Source organism: Atractosteus spatula, chromosome 12, assembly GCF_055471065.1.
Source record: "Atractosteus spatula isolate fAtrSpa1 chromosome 12, fAtrSpa1.hap1, whole genome shotgun sequence".
NCBI classification, from domain to species: Eukaryota; Metazoa; Chordata; class Actinopteri; order Semionotiformes; family Lepisosteidae; genus Atractosteus; species Atractosteus spatula.
In genome coordinates, this window is record NC_142717.1 from 29,342,580 (window position 1) to 29,358,356 (window position 15,777).

Genomic DNA, 15,777 nt, shown 5'->3' on the forward strand with positions numbered 1-15,777 from the left:
TTTTGGGAAGCCAAAAAGCATTTTTACTGAACCACTGTCATAGCCATGTTCAAAGAGGCGGACTGTCATTCCAGTGGACATCAGAGCACCACAGAATTACTTTGAAAGTGTGTGTGAATGGGGGGGGGGGGCAGTGTCATTGCCCCTAATCTGAGCCTATACGAGGAGCTACAGCCCTAAACCATTATATTTTTCCCTTCTTTTTTGCTTGTCCAAATTTAGTCACATTTTTACTTCTAACTACTGGATTAGTACATTAGTTGTATTTGTTTTCTGCTCTTCTTTATTACATTGAAAAAGAACACGTCTACCACTGTCTGTCAAACAGATGTTAAACTCTAACTCTAAGCAGAAACCAAGCTACTCATCTCTAGAGATCGCACAGAAACAAAACTCCTACGTGGTACTTTCTACCTCATGTCTTTAAGTAGTTACAGGTCATGGATTTGACCTGATATGCAGGATTTTCTAACACATATCCTGTGTCCTGTTTACCTCATATGTCAGTGAGCTTGATTTTGGTTAGTCAGCTTTTCGCAAAGCTTTTCTCCAGAGATCTTAAATTACGAGGTAAAGGAGATAAAACGCTCTTCATAAAGCATTCACAGTAAGTGCAGTACTGTTAAGTCAGGATGTTATGTGGGGTCTGGTTTATGTCATTGTGAATTCCCACTCGCCATATTCTCAGTCTCTTTCCAGTAGAATCTCATTGTCTTTCTCTCTTAGCTCTGCCATTGATGGCTTGAGATTCCACCATATTTGTGGATTCCTTTTGAGGAATTTTAGATTTTAATGTACATCTCCCATTATGCCAGTTATCTAGTTAAAAGTGTTATTTCTGTCCTTGAACTCCTGTCTGTCCTGTTTTTTAAATCTGTCACTCTGTGAAAAATGCACAATGTAGACATGGGACCAACAGATGCAAGCACTCCAGCAAGTGTACTATTCCAATGCTTTCAGTTATTTTGCTGCATGACTTCACATATGTAACAGTTGTTTTGTGTTTCAGATATGGATGCTGACAGGAGATAAACTAGAAACGGCCACTTGCATTGCAAAAAGTTCCCATTTGGTAGCCAGAAGCCAGGATATTCATATCTTCAGACCGGTAGGAAGTTACTTTATTATATATATGTTAAATGACTTCCAGTGTTCCAGTAAACTATTCCACAAATGAAAATTGTTATCAAGTTCTAAACAAACTTGACATTTTGCCTTTACAAATTCCTCAGGATGTGGAGGCAGCAAGTGTTAAAACCAGCCTTAACTCGGCATGTATTATACAAACCTAATTAATTTGCAGACGTAATTATTTAGATATAATTTACATATAAATGTGGTTTTTCGTAAAATAAATAAATAAAATAAATATATAAAATAAACCAGAATACTAAATGACACCCTCCAGACTGCAATTTACTATTAGAACGTTAAAGTGTTTGGTGGCATTGAATTTCATCATGACCTTTTGGGCTTCAGGAATGAGAAATTAAAAATAAGCCCTTTCATGCATTAATTATTGAAAATAGATTAAAATAAATGAAAAAAATACATCTGAAATCTTTTTTTGACCTATTGTTTTTTATTGAAAATAGTTTTTATGTTATTTTCATTTGGTTTATAAAGGAGGAATCCTGAATATGAAGGTACAGAAGAAAAATAAATAATTACTCTTATGTTTGTGACCTGTCCCAATATTATTAGGTATAATGTCTTTACATTTTTAAACTTTACTGCTAACATTACCAAAAATGTCCAAAATTCTTTCCTGAATTAAAGAGAAAAATACAATCTTTCAAAGTGACTTGATTTGAACAAGTCACCTTATTAAATCATTCTCCTACAAGGAAGCAGTATAAGTGAATCGGTGAATCTTCATTTTCTTAGGTTTGTAAAAAAAATGCATTTTGCTCTAATTAATTAATAGCCTTTAATTTATTACTAATAAGTAGACTGTCACTAATGACCTAAATCAGTTGTTTGTAGACTTCTGACTATATCCATGCTTATTAGTTTTGATAATGTAGATACAAGTTGGTATAAAACTGATAATTAGTTTTTTGAATGACTTTTTTGAACAAGGAAGTGCCAAAACTCTGCTGTCGAATATGTTTGTGGTCCTTGTCTTGCATAATTTAAGAAGCAAAAATGGAAAAATCCTGTTCTTTTTGATGTTTGGTGTCAACACAAAATAACTTGTCATATCGAATCCTGTTTATACCCACAATTTATATGAAACAATGCTGGCACTCATCATTAAAATAATTATAACATTGCCATCTAGTGGAAAAAAACAACTGCAAGGTCAGGCGGTACGAGCTACAATAAATTCTTTCATAATTACGTTAGGTGATATTTCATTGTAATAGCTTGTTTAATGTTATTCTCTGTCATAACTTTTCTACTGATCCATCATGTGAGTGATATTATAATTAGGCTGTGAGTATTTAGTGTGACTAGAAATGAAACAGACCCTTTTGTATGAAGGGATTTGACAAGGAGAGCAAAGTGATGCTAATTTATTGTTCACTATTCAAGTCTATTATTTAGAGCTCCTCACTTTGCACTTTCCAGCACCACTTCTGAGAAGAAAGACTGAGGATCTGATTTGAAAGACGCAACAGAGATTTTCGAGTGGTGTTGCCTTGTAACATTTAAATTTCTAAAATAATATGTCTAAAAACAAAAGAAAAAATGTGGTGCATTCATTTATCTTTTGCGTGATCAGTGCACAGTTTATTTTGATTTCAAAATATCTGAATAGTCTTTTCTTGCTCTTTATCTCTGGAAGTTCTAACTTTTTATCAGTAAATTAATATATGTCACCTTTCTGGGCATTGAAAGGCTGTAAAATAAAATGTATCATCTGAATTTATATAATATAAAAGCCCTGACAAATGTTATCAATGTAGCAAATTAATTTGTCTTTTTAAAATTTTTATGTTGCATGAAATGAAAATTAATCATAATGTCTTCCAATGTGCATTAATAGTAGAGATTTTTGTACTCAATATAAAGCAGAATTTTGATTATTGTTGACTGATCATTAGTCTCTGAATAATAATACAATACATGCTTTCATGTAGCTTTTTTCACGGTATGAGGCTTCTTAACAATGATGTGACCAATTTACTGCAGTGAATGCTAATCTTGACACAGTCTGTTTGGAACATGAGAACAAAACTAATTTCTTAGTGCCTGCCAATTTTTCTCATATATTTTCAGATTTCTGCATCATCCAATAAGGAGGCAAATTACATTACAAAAATTACAATGAGCAGTTTTCTGCCGTAAAGCATTTTTTCATTAAGTTTAGTACAAAAAGTTACTTCAAGTAAAATATTGAAATGGTTACGGAATTTAATTACCAACCGCTTTTAGAAAGTTTGACAACAGCCATCAAGTGGAACAGTTTGTTCTCACTGTATACATTATGTTGCATGAAATGAAAAATACCCATAATTTCTTCAAACGTGCATGGATATTTTAAGAAGGTTTTTATAGTATGCTCAATATAATTGTCACAGAATTCTGTGCAAATCTGTGGCACTTATTTCAGTTTTTGTGTTTTAATCCCTACTGTATGTATTACATTTTCTCCATCTCAAATGTGTAAATTCTATAGTCGTATATATATAAGTCCTTTAAAACTCTATAGAATGTATAAGTGGCTGTATTACTAAATTCTAAAACATTTAAAAATGTGCTCAGTTGAAGCATTATGTGGATCTATGGATAACGTTGCTGTTTTGCCGTGCTGCAGGTAAATAACAGAGGTGAGGCCCATTTGGAACTGAATGCTTTCAGGAGGAAACATGATTGTGCACTTGTCATTTCAGGGGACTCTCTTGAGGTAAAACCTGATTGTGGTTTTCTTCAGTCATGAAAGCAAACATTGGATGAAATACTTTTGTTCACCTCTATATTACTTCTGTTGTGTTACATGGATTGTACTCTAAAACTGGCTCTAAAAATCTCTTTATCTTCAATGCAGTTCAGTCTGACATTAATCACTACATTCACGCTTTAAGAGAATTGAAATGTCAAAATCTCTGGATATGCAGTATTGATTTTTGGAGAGGAATGATGCAAATTATGGATTTTTGTTTCTGATATCAGTGTTCATCATTTAGCTGCATTTTGCAGAGTTTTTGTTTCTTTGATTTACCCATCAATGCATAGAACTCATCAGTGCATATCCAGAGAAATTATTTTTTTTCTAATAGCAAGGCAAACAATAACAGAGGGACCAAAAAAATTGTGTATTTACCTGTTTGAAATTAAAAACTAAAAAAGGCATGTAAGTCATATTTCCTTTCTTTCTTAGGAAAAGGGGTATCTTTGAAGAGACATAATATCACATGCCTTAAGTGTTGTTGGACATTGTATCCAAACAGAAATGTTCCTTTTAACCTGTGTTGTCTGGAAATGACCAGCCAGCCAATCCAGATCTGGTTCTTTGCTGCCTCTGGTATCTTAATGGGCTTTGTCACATGTGCTCCTAGGTTTGCCTGAAGTACTACGATCATGAGTTTGTGGAGTTGGCGTGCCAGTGCCCTGCGGTCGTGTGCTGCCGCTGCTCCCCAACACAGAAAGCGCAGATCGTGAAGCTGCTGCAACAGCACACCGGCAAACGCACCTGTGCCATAGGTGAGCAGAGAGATGGACCTCCGCAACAGCCCTGGTTAAACCTAGCCTTCTTGTCTGTTCCGACTGTTGCGTCGTTTGGGCCCCTTTTTATCGTTTGTTCGCCACGCCCAATTTGGAGGTGCCAGTTTGGTGTTCTCTGTGTCTCGCAGCTTGCAGCTGTCAAACCCGGCAACCGCACACGGGAAGAACAGAAAGTACAGCCCGCCCACCTTCAAGCTGCCCCCCTTCCAACACTTCACAGGCAGTGTCTGAATATCCCAACCCAAACTGGAAGTTCAGCACCGATTGGAAGAGGGGCCCAGTGTCCTTGAGGTTGCGGGGGTCACTGGGTCACTAAGAGTGACCTTTGGCTGACCAGTTCCACCCTACCTTCATGGGTGTTCAGCCAATTGGCCACCACCTCTTGGCAATTTGTGGCCACCTTGGCTAGTGCCAAGGCCCAAGCTTGAACCCAAGATCACCAAGCTCAACCTGCACTTGGGTGAGCATCTTTACTGGTTGAGACCCTCAAGAGGCTCCTGTTTTGTACTTTACCACAAATGTACCAGTTTTTACAGTTGTATGCATTTAGTCGTTTTGTGGTTTGATATAATCTCAACATGCCCTCATTGTGTTGTTCCATAGGAATATCATGATATAATGTATAATAGTGAACACTCTTCAGAGACACGTAGAGGTTAAGTCCAGACTGACAAGTAAAAAAACACATTTTGTCTGCTGATCTTTTCTTCAGGTATGCCATTTGAAGAAGGGGTTTTTACTTCTGCAGGAGGAATTAACCTCTGCTTGTACCTTCACAACAAATGCAAACTGACGTAGCTGTCCACTGTAGTTGGCTTTATCATGATATTCCTATTCTCCAATGCTGGCATGTACAAATCCCAGAAAACCACAGAAAACATAAAGATTTTTACAAATCTTTTTTTTCTTAAACTTCATTTTTAAGGAATTTAAGATAGATACTTTATTAATCCCATAAAGGAAATTGCAGTGCAACAGCAGCCTGGCACAGTCAACATAGCACAGTGTAAAGAAATGATACAATAATACAACAATACAATACAGTAAGTGCAGTCAGTGAGAAGTGCAGTAAAAAATGGAGTATAGAGAATTGCACACAGTACAGAAGATACAAAACAAACCAGAATGTACAGTACACAAGAAGATGTATCGCACATTATAAATATATTGCACAGATCCCCAGCATATATTGCACATCAGTTGTAAACAGAAAAACCAGCTGTGAACAGAGAATTCATGTTTAGTCCAAAAACAGGTCAATGTTGTCCCTGACCAGACACACAGTGGATGAGTTGTAAAGACTTATGGCAGAAGGCAAGAATGACCCCCTGCAGTGCTCCCCGTTGCACTGTGGTTGGATCAGCCTATTGCTGAACGTGCTCTTCATTCTCACAAGCAAGTCATAGAGGGGATGGGAGACGTTGTCCATGATGGCCATCAATTTGGACACCATTCTCCTCTCAGCCATTACCTCTAAGGGGTCCAGATCAGACCCAATGACAGAACTTGCTCTTCTGGTGAGCTTGTTCAGCCAGCAATCCCTGCTCTAATCCCAGAGCCCCAGCACACCACTGCATAGAAAATGGCACTCTCTAAAACTGACTGATAGATCATATGAAGCATCTTACTACACAGGACCTGAGCCTTAAATAAAATAAAATTAAGTAAATTAAATTGAATATTAAATTAAAAAAATACTGATAAATAGAAATAAAAAGTATACAGTTGGCCAAAATTAAGCATGTAATTACATTGTTGAAGTCTGCAGGTTAGTCCTCACAGTGCACTGCCACTGTAGGATTTGTAATTGAATTACACTGTTTGTGTCTGAATACATAAACCTGACTAAATTGGAACAGTATGGAGTTCATTGTGACTAAAAAGGAACAAAATATCACTCTCAAGGTTAGTTTAGTTTTATTCATAGACAAATAATGAAGACTGAGGCAGCTAAAGACAGTATTGAATCATCTGAAAAAAGCTTCCTCTTCTCCTAAATACTCTCTGTTCTATCTGGAGTATCCAGATCCTATGCTGTGTCGGTTGTCAATGTGTTTTGTCATTATTTCTTTAAGAGCTTGACTAGTACAATATCTCACTGAGATCCGATAAATGCACGTTATAGGCAAACAGTCGTTTTCTAAAATTACCAGGCCCATTTTCCATGAGGTGTTGCTAGTTGTCATTTCTCCTTATTGTGGCTTAGAAGTTGGTCTTCCATCCTGTGCAGAACTGTAGAAGTCTTCTGTCTTGAGCTGAATGGATTTCAAATGAGTTTGTCACTGCAGTTTTCCTTTTTGGGAGTACGTACTCTAATAAAGTCGTATACAGCAAAAAGGAGCCTCCGGTCTTATTTGTATTATCCTAAGAACATAGCAGTTTGCTTACTTTCATCCTTTTAGTAACAGCTTCCTAAAGCACAGCAGCTTCCATTTCACTCTTTTTTTCCCAAGCCTGCCACCTGTACTACATGTGACAAAGATGTCTTCATGCCTTACAGGTGATGGAGGAAATGACGTCAGTATGATCCAGGCAGCCGACTGTGGGATTGGTATCGAAGGAAAGGTAAAGACACAGGGAAAACTGAAACATGTTCAAAATGCTTTAATTTGGGCCCCTAAAATAACTGCCTTCTGGAGTCCTTGCCTTTATTAGTCATGGTTCCACCTGCCAGTGACACTGTGGGTTTGATGGAAGCAGTTGCTTATTATCTGTTAGCACTGCTACAGGAAACCCAGTCTGAGCACTGTTAGAATAATCACTCAGACAAAGATGTACTTTGATTATTATGACAGCAGAGTTTTATTGACATAATCTCAAATTATCTGTGTTCATTTTCTGATTCCTTCGGTTTTCACATTTTATTCTGCAATCGTATCCCTTTAGGTTAAACGTCACCTGCCAGGGTGTAGAACAGCTTTTTGTGTCTAAAGAAGTAATCATTACATACCATGACTCTTGGAAGAGTTGAAAACATTTTTATTGAAGTCTGTGACTAAGAACAAAAAAACACTGGCTTCCCTAGAACAGCCATTCTTCCCCTCCTTAACCTATTTTCAGCTGTGCTTATTAAATACTGTTTTGTTTTGTTCTTTTTAAAAATAAATTAAACTAACTTTTCTGCTTTTAGCCACCTTTACTTAACAGCATTTTTATGAATTGCAAGAGTGAAGTTTGTGTTGTGGGACTTTATTTTTGCATAGGAAGGGAAGCAAGCTTCTCTGGCTGCTGATTTCTCCATCACACAGTTCAAGCACATTGGCAGGTTGCTGATGGTTCACGGACGCAACAGCTACAAGCGCTCAGCTGCTCTCGGGCAGTTTGTTATGCACAGGGGCCTTATTATTTCCACAATGCAGGTAATTCTACCACTGTCTGTCAGAGAATTTAGGGGAATTGAAGACAGCAGTCGTCAGATTGCCCAGTCAAATCTTTTGTAATTAGAAAGTTTGTACTACTTCTCAAAATGTGTAACTTAAAGGAAAATGACAAGAAAGGTAGATGTTTTTTATACCAGTTGGTTCATTTTTCTACACACTATGGTATTGTTTAACTATGTTGTCAAAAAAGACTAATAATGTCTCAGTCTGTTTAGCAGGGTCCCAAATGCCTAGAAATTAAATTGTGAATGTAAAGCACTGATGTAAGACAGCTATATGAAATGTGCAGTAAAGTGTCACCCTTTGTTTCTTTATGCTGGGTTTAAGGTCCTAGTGTTGTTTTGCGTTGGGTTCTAGAAAGTAAACACTCTACTTCTTTATGCTTTTAATAATTTGAATTATTTTTTGTTATACCCGCCCAATTTGAAACTGCTTACTGTGTTGTTCACTTCTCGACTTGTAACTCCAAACTCCTCAGTTGCACATGAGGAAGAAAGAGGAGGGGTAGACAGACTCCTCCGATCTTCCCACCTTCCAGCCATTCATCTTTTTACACAACACAGCCCCCTACCAGAGGTTTAGCAGTGTGCTCAGTTAATTCCACACCACTCCTGCCAGACACTGGCAGACCCAGTCAACAATTGACACAACTCAGGATCGCTGCTCCACTTTTAAACTGTTGTTTTTAACGTGTGTTTCATTCCAGGCAGTGTTTTCTTCTGTTTTCTATTTTGCCTCAGTCCCCTTGTACCAAGGATTCCTCATGGTTGGGTATGTGCCTCTCTAACCTGCTGTAATAAGGGAGTCATTTTACTGTCTCCCAGGCCAGTTCATACTTCATAAAGGTTTTACAAAGACTCCTAAGTGCCTCAGCCAATAAAGCCCTCCACTCAGAGCCAAATAGTTTGCGCATGAGTATGTATGATTTTTCTTCAGGATTCTACTGGGTGTCTTTGATTGTGACTTGTCAGTTTAATTATTTCAATTAGTATGGGCACTTTGGATGAATAAACAGATAAAACAATTTATCTAAGTGGATTATATTTTGTGTAGTTGTGTATTCCTTAAACAAACATTTTTGTAAGTGTGACACCCAGATTCAGCTCATTGATGTACAGGGTGTTTAGAAAGTTATCTGGCCTATTCAGGCAGCTGTATTAGGAAAACTGTACATTGGGGAGCATTAGGAGTTCTGAAATATTAGGAGTTCATATTCAAATTAATATGCTTTCAGTGACAGACAAAGTCACTGAAAATACTTGGCTTGATGAGAATGATCTTTGGCCAGAACAATTATCAGATCTCAATCCTGCTGAAAGCCAATGGAATCAAGGAACTTGTACTTTAGTTTCTTACCATACACTTTCACTCTTAGCACGTTGTCAGCTGAAAGTCATTCTGATAGAGGAATGGGATGAGACTGAGCTACAAATATTTCTGAATCTCATTAAAACTCATCCCACTTTATTTTTTTTCTTGCTTGTAGCAGATATTTAACCTGCGAGCATCCACATCGAACCATGATAATCAGCTTCAACCAGCTGATTACCCCAACCAGTGCAGTGCCCCATGTCCTTCCACACATTGTAATTATTCTTATTGTAATTGGCATAATTGATGTTCACATTGAACCAATGCAGTGCCCTCCATTGTGTATTGCTGTAAAGTTATTCCCATATGTGTGGTCCAGGTTCCAGCAACAACAGATGGCAGTTGTCGCCATACATTTAATTGAGCAGATCACCTAATTTTAGGGCTAGATTAACTTTACCCCTGAAGTGAACTGTGCCACTGACTTGTCGTTGTTTCGGCTTACCTAGGTATGCAACGATATACACAATGTTTCCAGTCTTCTCCTTGGTTTTAGACCAGGATGTGAAACCAGAGACTGCACTCCTGTACCCAGAACTTTACAAGGACCTCACAAAGGTAACGAACTCCAGCTTTGCAATGATCAGGAGATTCCCAGCTGAAAATGGAAACCTCAGTGTGAGCTGGCTGGGATCATCCTGTGTCTGCTTGTATTTGTTATAATTGAAAAAATATTGAAAAAATGTCAGTGTTTTCTGATGCATTTATTTATAATAATTAATATTTAATTTTTTCATTAACATTTACACAGAAGTTGGACTTGTAGACCCTGCCACTGTACTACTTTATCTTAGGTGTAACAGAGTTTGTCATAAAAGCCTGTCATGTTGTTAAACATTTTAGTATTTTGTGGTTGCACAAGTGCACTGGCAATAAATTATGAAATACCCAGTGAGCCTGTAACTCACACCTCTGAAGAAGAAAATTTGCATTGTTCAGCAAAGGACTTCTACAGGTGTTGAATTTCTCTGATTGGTTCTGAATCTACATGGCTAAAGGCAATAATATATCCAAGTGCCTCATAAGATAGGCGTTCATACTGTTTCCTGAAGAGTGAAGAAACAGAGAGCACAGGACTTCTCCTGAATGTGCAGTGGGTCTGGGAGGGGGCAGTGGTCTATCACAGTTTTGCCCCCCATACAGTATTTAAACCCATTAAGAGCATACTTCATTGCTACAATTGCATATTCATTTTTAACACATTTGTTTTTCTTCTAGGGTCGTTCGCTGTCCTTTAAGACTTTTCTCATTTGGGTTTTGATAAGCGTGTATCAAGGTAAAATAATTTCAATGTTTTGATGATTATTTGATGGTTAATTCCCTGTAGAGTTTTATTTCTTTTCTACAGTGTGTTTCCCAGTAGCTTAGGTTTCCGAATGTCATCAGCAGTTACATGCTGCCTTTGGTCTATCTGGTAAATCGATATTTCAGTAAGCGCCAGCCAAGCTGTGCTCTGTGCTATAAGGATTGGTATTTTTATTGATGCATGACATCTCAACAGTTCTGTTTTTAATTAAAGGCTAATACTAAAAAAAAAGCAAAAATTTTGACTGCTCATCTATCACATTTCATTACACAGAGTTTGCCTCTGTGGAATGTGCACAATGTAAGGAAACGCAATTATGTGATCGGTTAGAGGCTATTAAGCACAATTTATGCAATGTTATAAATAAATGAAAGACGATCAAAATACAGTAAACATCATACAGATCCGTTCAGTGAAAAAGCTCTAGGCGATGCAATTTTTTCTTTAAAACACTTAATTGCCAGTATCACATTTCCCCAGTTTCCCGTGTCTGTTACCCAGCTCTGAAGGCAGCCAATGTAAGCAAGTATATTAGAGCTGTTACCACCACATGCATACTGTATACACAGTAGATCCTACTGTGAAGGAATGAGCTTGGAGATAAAAGGCTGCAGTCTGCTGGGAGGTTTTAAACCTGTTTACGATCTCAGCTCCTTGGAGCCCTGTGATTCAGAAATCATACCATAAGGGTTTGACAAAACTTTGTAATGTTGACATTTAGGAAGCATATGATTACGGAAATGCTTTTGTCATGGTACAATAAAATACTGTAGGCCTATTACAGTTAGAATTAGCAAGTATCCCAGGTATCTCTCGGTACTTACAAATATAGAATTACCAGTTTTCTGTAAGCAGACAGTGGAGTGAGTCACAGCAGGAAGTGTTAGTTGCGCGATCAGAATACTATTACTTTTCAATCAAGTCACATCCTCCTCCAAATCCCAGATTTCCTCTCTACACAGCTAAAGCCCAGTGTTTCTTATACCCTCTCTGCAAAAAGCCAAATTAATTGTTTTCCATGATAAAATATAATTTTTGTATTGATAACACATTACTTTGATCACCAGTACCACCCTTTACAAGACTTGTCAAAACATTGGACCATGCCTCTCTGAATAAAAATATATTATTACTCAATACAAACACTCAGATGCATACTGTTTAAGAATCTGTGTGCCTGCAGTTTTAAGCAACTGAAGTCCCATGTTTTTAGACATTTTGTGTTCTCTATCGGAAGATATGTTTGTAATAATGTACCCGAAAATTAGTTATGGTCACTGGTTGATTAACACTATGAAGACTGTTTAGAACAGCAATGCCTTCTGACATCAACGGAAGAAATCTTAGTCACTAGTTAGTTTAAGTGAGCTTTTCGTTACTTCAAAAAGGGTTTGTACTGTATATTGTGCATGCAATGTACTGAAATATGCACATTCCTTTTTGACAGCTGTCAAGTGCTGATTAATATTCTCAGAGTTGGCCAATCCTCTGCATTCAATTTCGTACAAATTTCAAATGCTCAGTCCTAAAAATCATCATCCCTTCCAAGTGTCTTCTGTTATAATATGTTTAGAATTATCGCTGTTTATAAATATATTTATTTTTATTAGAAAAAAATATCTAACCAAAGCTTTTGTTATTGAGAAATAAACAAATGTTTTGTATATAAACTAAGTGGGGCATTCTCTGGATAGGAATCTGACCTGAAGTACTGACACTCCAAATGAAGCTAAACAAGGAGGCAAGGAGACAGCAGCTCTTAAACTTGTATAAAACCCAGCTGTAATCATCAATGTCACAATAGATTGAACAGGACCAAGGAGTTAGAACTTAATAAAGCCAGTAATGCTTGTCCTGTTACAGTAAAATAGGGAGAAAATACACAGTACAGAAGCTAAGGTAGTCACTAACTTGGTCCCAAGACCAAAGTAAGCCTCATTCTGTTTTCTTGATTCTGAAAGTAATTTAGCTCATGTGGCATTTGTACAAATAGCATAAATTCTGCAATTGTTTGTTTTTTCCTATTTTGCTATATGTGTTTCCATGTTGATTTAGTAGAAGTCATCTGAATTGACTTTGTCAATGCCTTTGATGACATTATTGGATCAGGTCCCAGTATTGACTATCCCTATGGACATCTTCGGAATCAACAATGGAAACAGCCATGATTTAAAAGGAGCAAGAATTATTTCTTTTTTTAAAGGAGCTGTTGGGAATGTCTCTTTGTCTTCCAGGAGGTATTCTAATGTATGGAGCCCTGGTGCTGTTTGAGTCAGAGTTTGTGCATGTGGTGGCCATCTCCTTCACAGCACTCATCTTGACAGAGCTTCTGATGGTCGCTCTCACAATCAGGACGTGGCACTGGTTGATGATTGTGGGCGAATTCCTCAGTCTTGGCTGCTATGTGGCCTCCCTTGCCTTTCTTAATGAGTATTTTGGTAAGTGTGGCTACTTTCTGAGCGGCGTCTTCATTACTTGACCTTTTACCTGATACCTTTATGAAATGTGTACTTCCACATCATACAAAAAGGGATTGTATCAAATAAGTGCAGCTGATAAAAATCTAAGGAACACAATCTCATCTGATATAAATAATTAATTTAAAAGTAGGCACGGCCAATCATTTTTCTGATTTTCTGTATTTAATACCTGCTGTTCTGTCTTCTCTTTTCTTGCTTTCTTGCTTTATATTTGTGTGTGGTGTTGAGATTTCTCCACTAGAGGTCCCCACTTGATTTAGTTATGGTGAAGTCCTAAAGAAGACGAAAGAAGTGTTGCAATAGCTGTGAGATGAACATGAAAGAATTAATTGGTGAAAGATGTGCTGAAAAAATAATTCTGCAGTTGACTTTGTAAAAAAGGCCATTGTCAGGTTATGATGAGATTCTGCTTTAATCCACTTTCAAAATAGATAAAACACTAGTAACAGTAATAATCCCCTTTGAGACACTGCTTACAGTTCTGTGGACTAGAGCTTTTAATCTTTGTCCTTTTTCTTACCACTCAAGAGAGGGTGACTGGGCTTTGTGTGATATGTCACATTGCCTTGACTGTGCTTGCTCAAAGAATACATCAGTTTTCTTTTAATAGCAGTATCCAGAATGTTAACTAAGTGTACTTCAGATAATGAAGTAAAAATTGAAGAGCAATCAGAAGACTTCCAGATATAGTGTTGTACATCACCACATTACTGTAACTGTTTAAGTAGCATGTCCATATATACCTGTATATTTAATTTTAGAGCCCTAACGTTATAGATTGCTGCTGGGGTTGTGTTCTGTTGCCTGTTGTCACAGATTGTTTTATTTTAAAAATAAAACTACATGCAGTTCCATTTCATCAAGGCTAAGGGAAGGGCTTTACTTTAGCATCTTTAAGTGATGTCAGACCAACAGGACACCCCTGTGTGTCACAAATGCAGGATGTTCAAATAAATTGCAAAGATGTGAACAATGAAAATAAATTTTAATATAGCAGACTCATTGTTCATGTGCAGATCTGTATGTTTCCAAATCCCACTACCAGCTACATTAAACAATTCATGTTTTCTATTTGCATAGGACCTCTGAGCACTCAATGACAAATGGGCAGCTTCCGAAACCAAAAACTGTCATGCCAGACAACAAGCAATGGCAGAACAAAACAAAAAGCAAAGCATTTGAAGGACCTTAACAAGCTGTAGCATTTTCAGACAAGCACTGTTACAGTGGCTTGTAACATTGTTGTGACGCGTTGTGGTGCAGATCATGCAGGCTTAGAATCTGAACAGTAGTTTTCTGGTTTTTTATCTTCTGTTTGTCTTAGGTCATACAGTAGGTGTTTGCCTTAAATGAGGCTGAAAAATGTAGTCATAACTCTTTCATTAACACTACAAAACATTATAAGAATGTGAAATATACTTTATCTATTATTATTAGTTTGGTTTTTATGTACTTTTAATGTCCTTGTGAAAATGACTTTTGATGGCACATGATTATTCATAACTGTTTAGAATGAGACGCATTTTCAGACAGAAGTTAGAAGTAGAACTCCAGATAGAGAAGTGTCAGCTGAAAATAAAGACATCAAGAAAGACTTGAGAGCTGACAAGGACTATCTTTAAATGCAGCTTAGCAACAGAGCCCCTGTTACTGTACATTTATGTGAATTTTGCTGTATGGTTTTTATGCATTTTGTTCATGAAGTGTTCATGAAGCGGTTATGACAGAGTTTGTAGTCTCATTCAAGTAAATGTATTTGATGAAAATGAACCCCTTTTCATTCCATTAGTACATTACTTTTTGAAACTGTGTGGTTCAGTTTCAACTGTATAAAGCCAGTCATTAGTGCACCAGTGAAATATTATAATCTTTGATTAGTCATGGCAATAATAAAAAAAAAGTCTGTGGGTCATAGAGTGTTACGGTTTGATTAAATCTACTTTGTATATTTTTACTTTGGCAATGGAGAAAATGACTTGATAAATGTTCCTCCAGGCAAGTTGCTATAAATGTTTGCTTACAAGACTGCCTCCTTGTGCGTAATGAGACCAAACAGTCATGCAGTCGGAAATGTGGTGTTGTAATCCATGGTCGCTTTTAGGACTGCATGAATTTCTTCCTTTTTAAACATAACAAATGAGAGGTCACTGTTCTCCTAGATTCAGTGTTCTGTGTCGGGTGCTGCTTTTATGACTTTGTGCTGTATTGCCTTCTGTGGTGACTTTTAAACTCTGCCTTTCTCTTCCATGCTGTCCCTGCCATTTTTCCATTGAACAGGTATAGGCAGAGTGTCATTTGGAGCTTTCCTAGGTAGGTGCTTATGTACTGTAAATGAGAGTACTTCTCTCTTCTTCTTCCTCAAAGGATTTTTACAACTCAAATACAGTCAGATACATACCCTCTATCCCCAACAATGGTATTCAGTACTTTGTTTAGCATAATAGCATAATAAATATCACTTCTGAAGCTATACTTTGTTGTTAGGGATATCTCAGCTAAGTTTATTTTCTGACAAATTATTTTTTTAAACCTAGTTGATGAAAACAAAATTTGATGTGAAAAACATGAA

At 37.0% G+C, this 15,777-nt stretch overlaps 1 protein-coding gene across 2 annotated transcripts in view; it reads left to right on the forward strand.

The window, feature by feature from the left end:
* Positions 1-15,777, forward strand: part of atp9b (ATPase phospholipid transporting 9B) — a 152,164-nt gene that overhangs the window by 131,946 nt on the left and 4,441 nt on the right. Inside the window, exons 20-29 of one of the 2 annotated variants that reach the window (XM_088928992.1) lie at positions 1,010-1,108; positions 3,764-3,853; positions 4,506-4,650; positions 7,172-7,236; positions 7,875-8,030; positions 8,758-8,822; positions 9,872-9,980; positions 10,641-10,698; positions 12,963-13,166; positions 15,486-15,518. In XM_088928992.1, coding sequence (XP_088785118.1) covers positions 1,010-1,108; positions 3,764-3,853; positions 4,506-4,650; positions 7,172-7,236; positions 7,875-8,030; positions 8,758-8,822; positions 9,872-9,980; positions 10,641-10,698; positions 12,963-13,166; positions 15,486-15,518 — 1,024 coding nt within the window. The remainder of the gene's footprint in view (positions 1-1,009; positions 1,109-3,763; positions 3,854-4,505; positions 4,651-7,171; positions 7,237-7,874; positions 8,031-8,757; positions 8,823-9,871; positions 9,981-10,640; positions 10,699-12,962; positions 13,167-15,485; positions 15,519-15,777) is intronic. The other variant, XM_088928993.1, reaches the window with a different exon arrangement.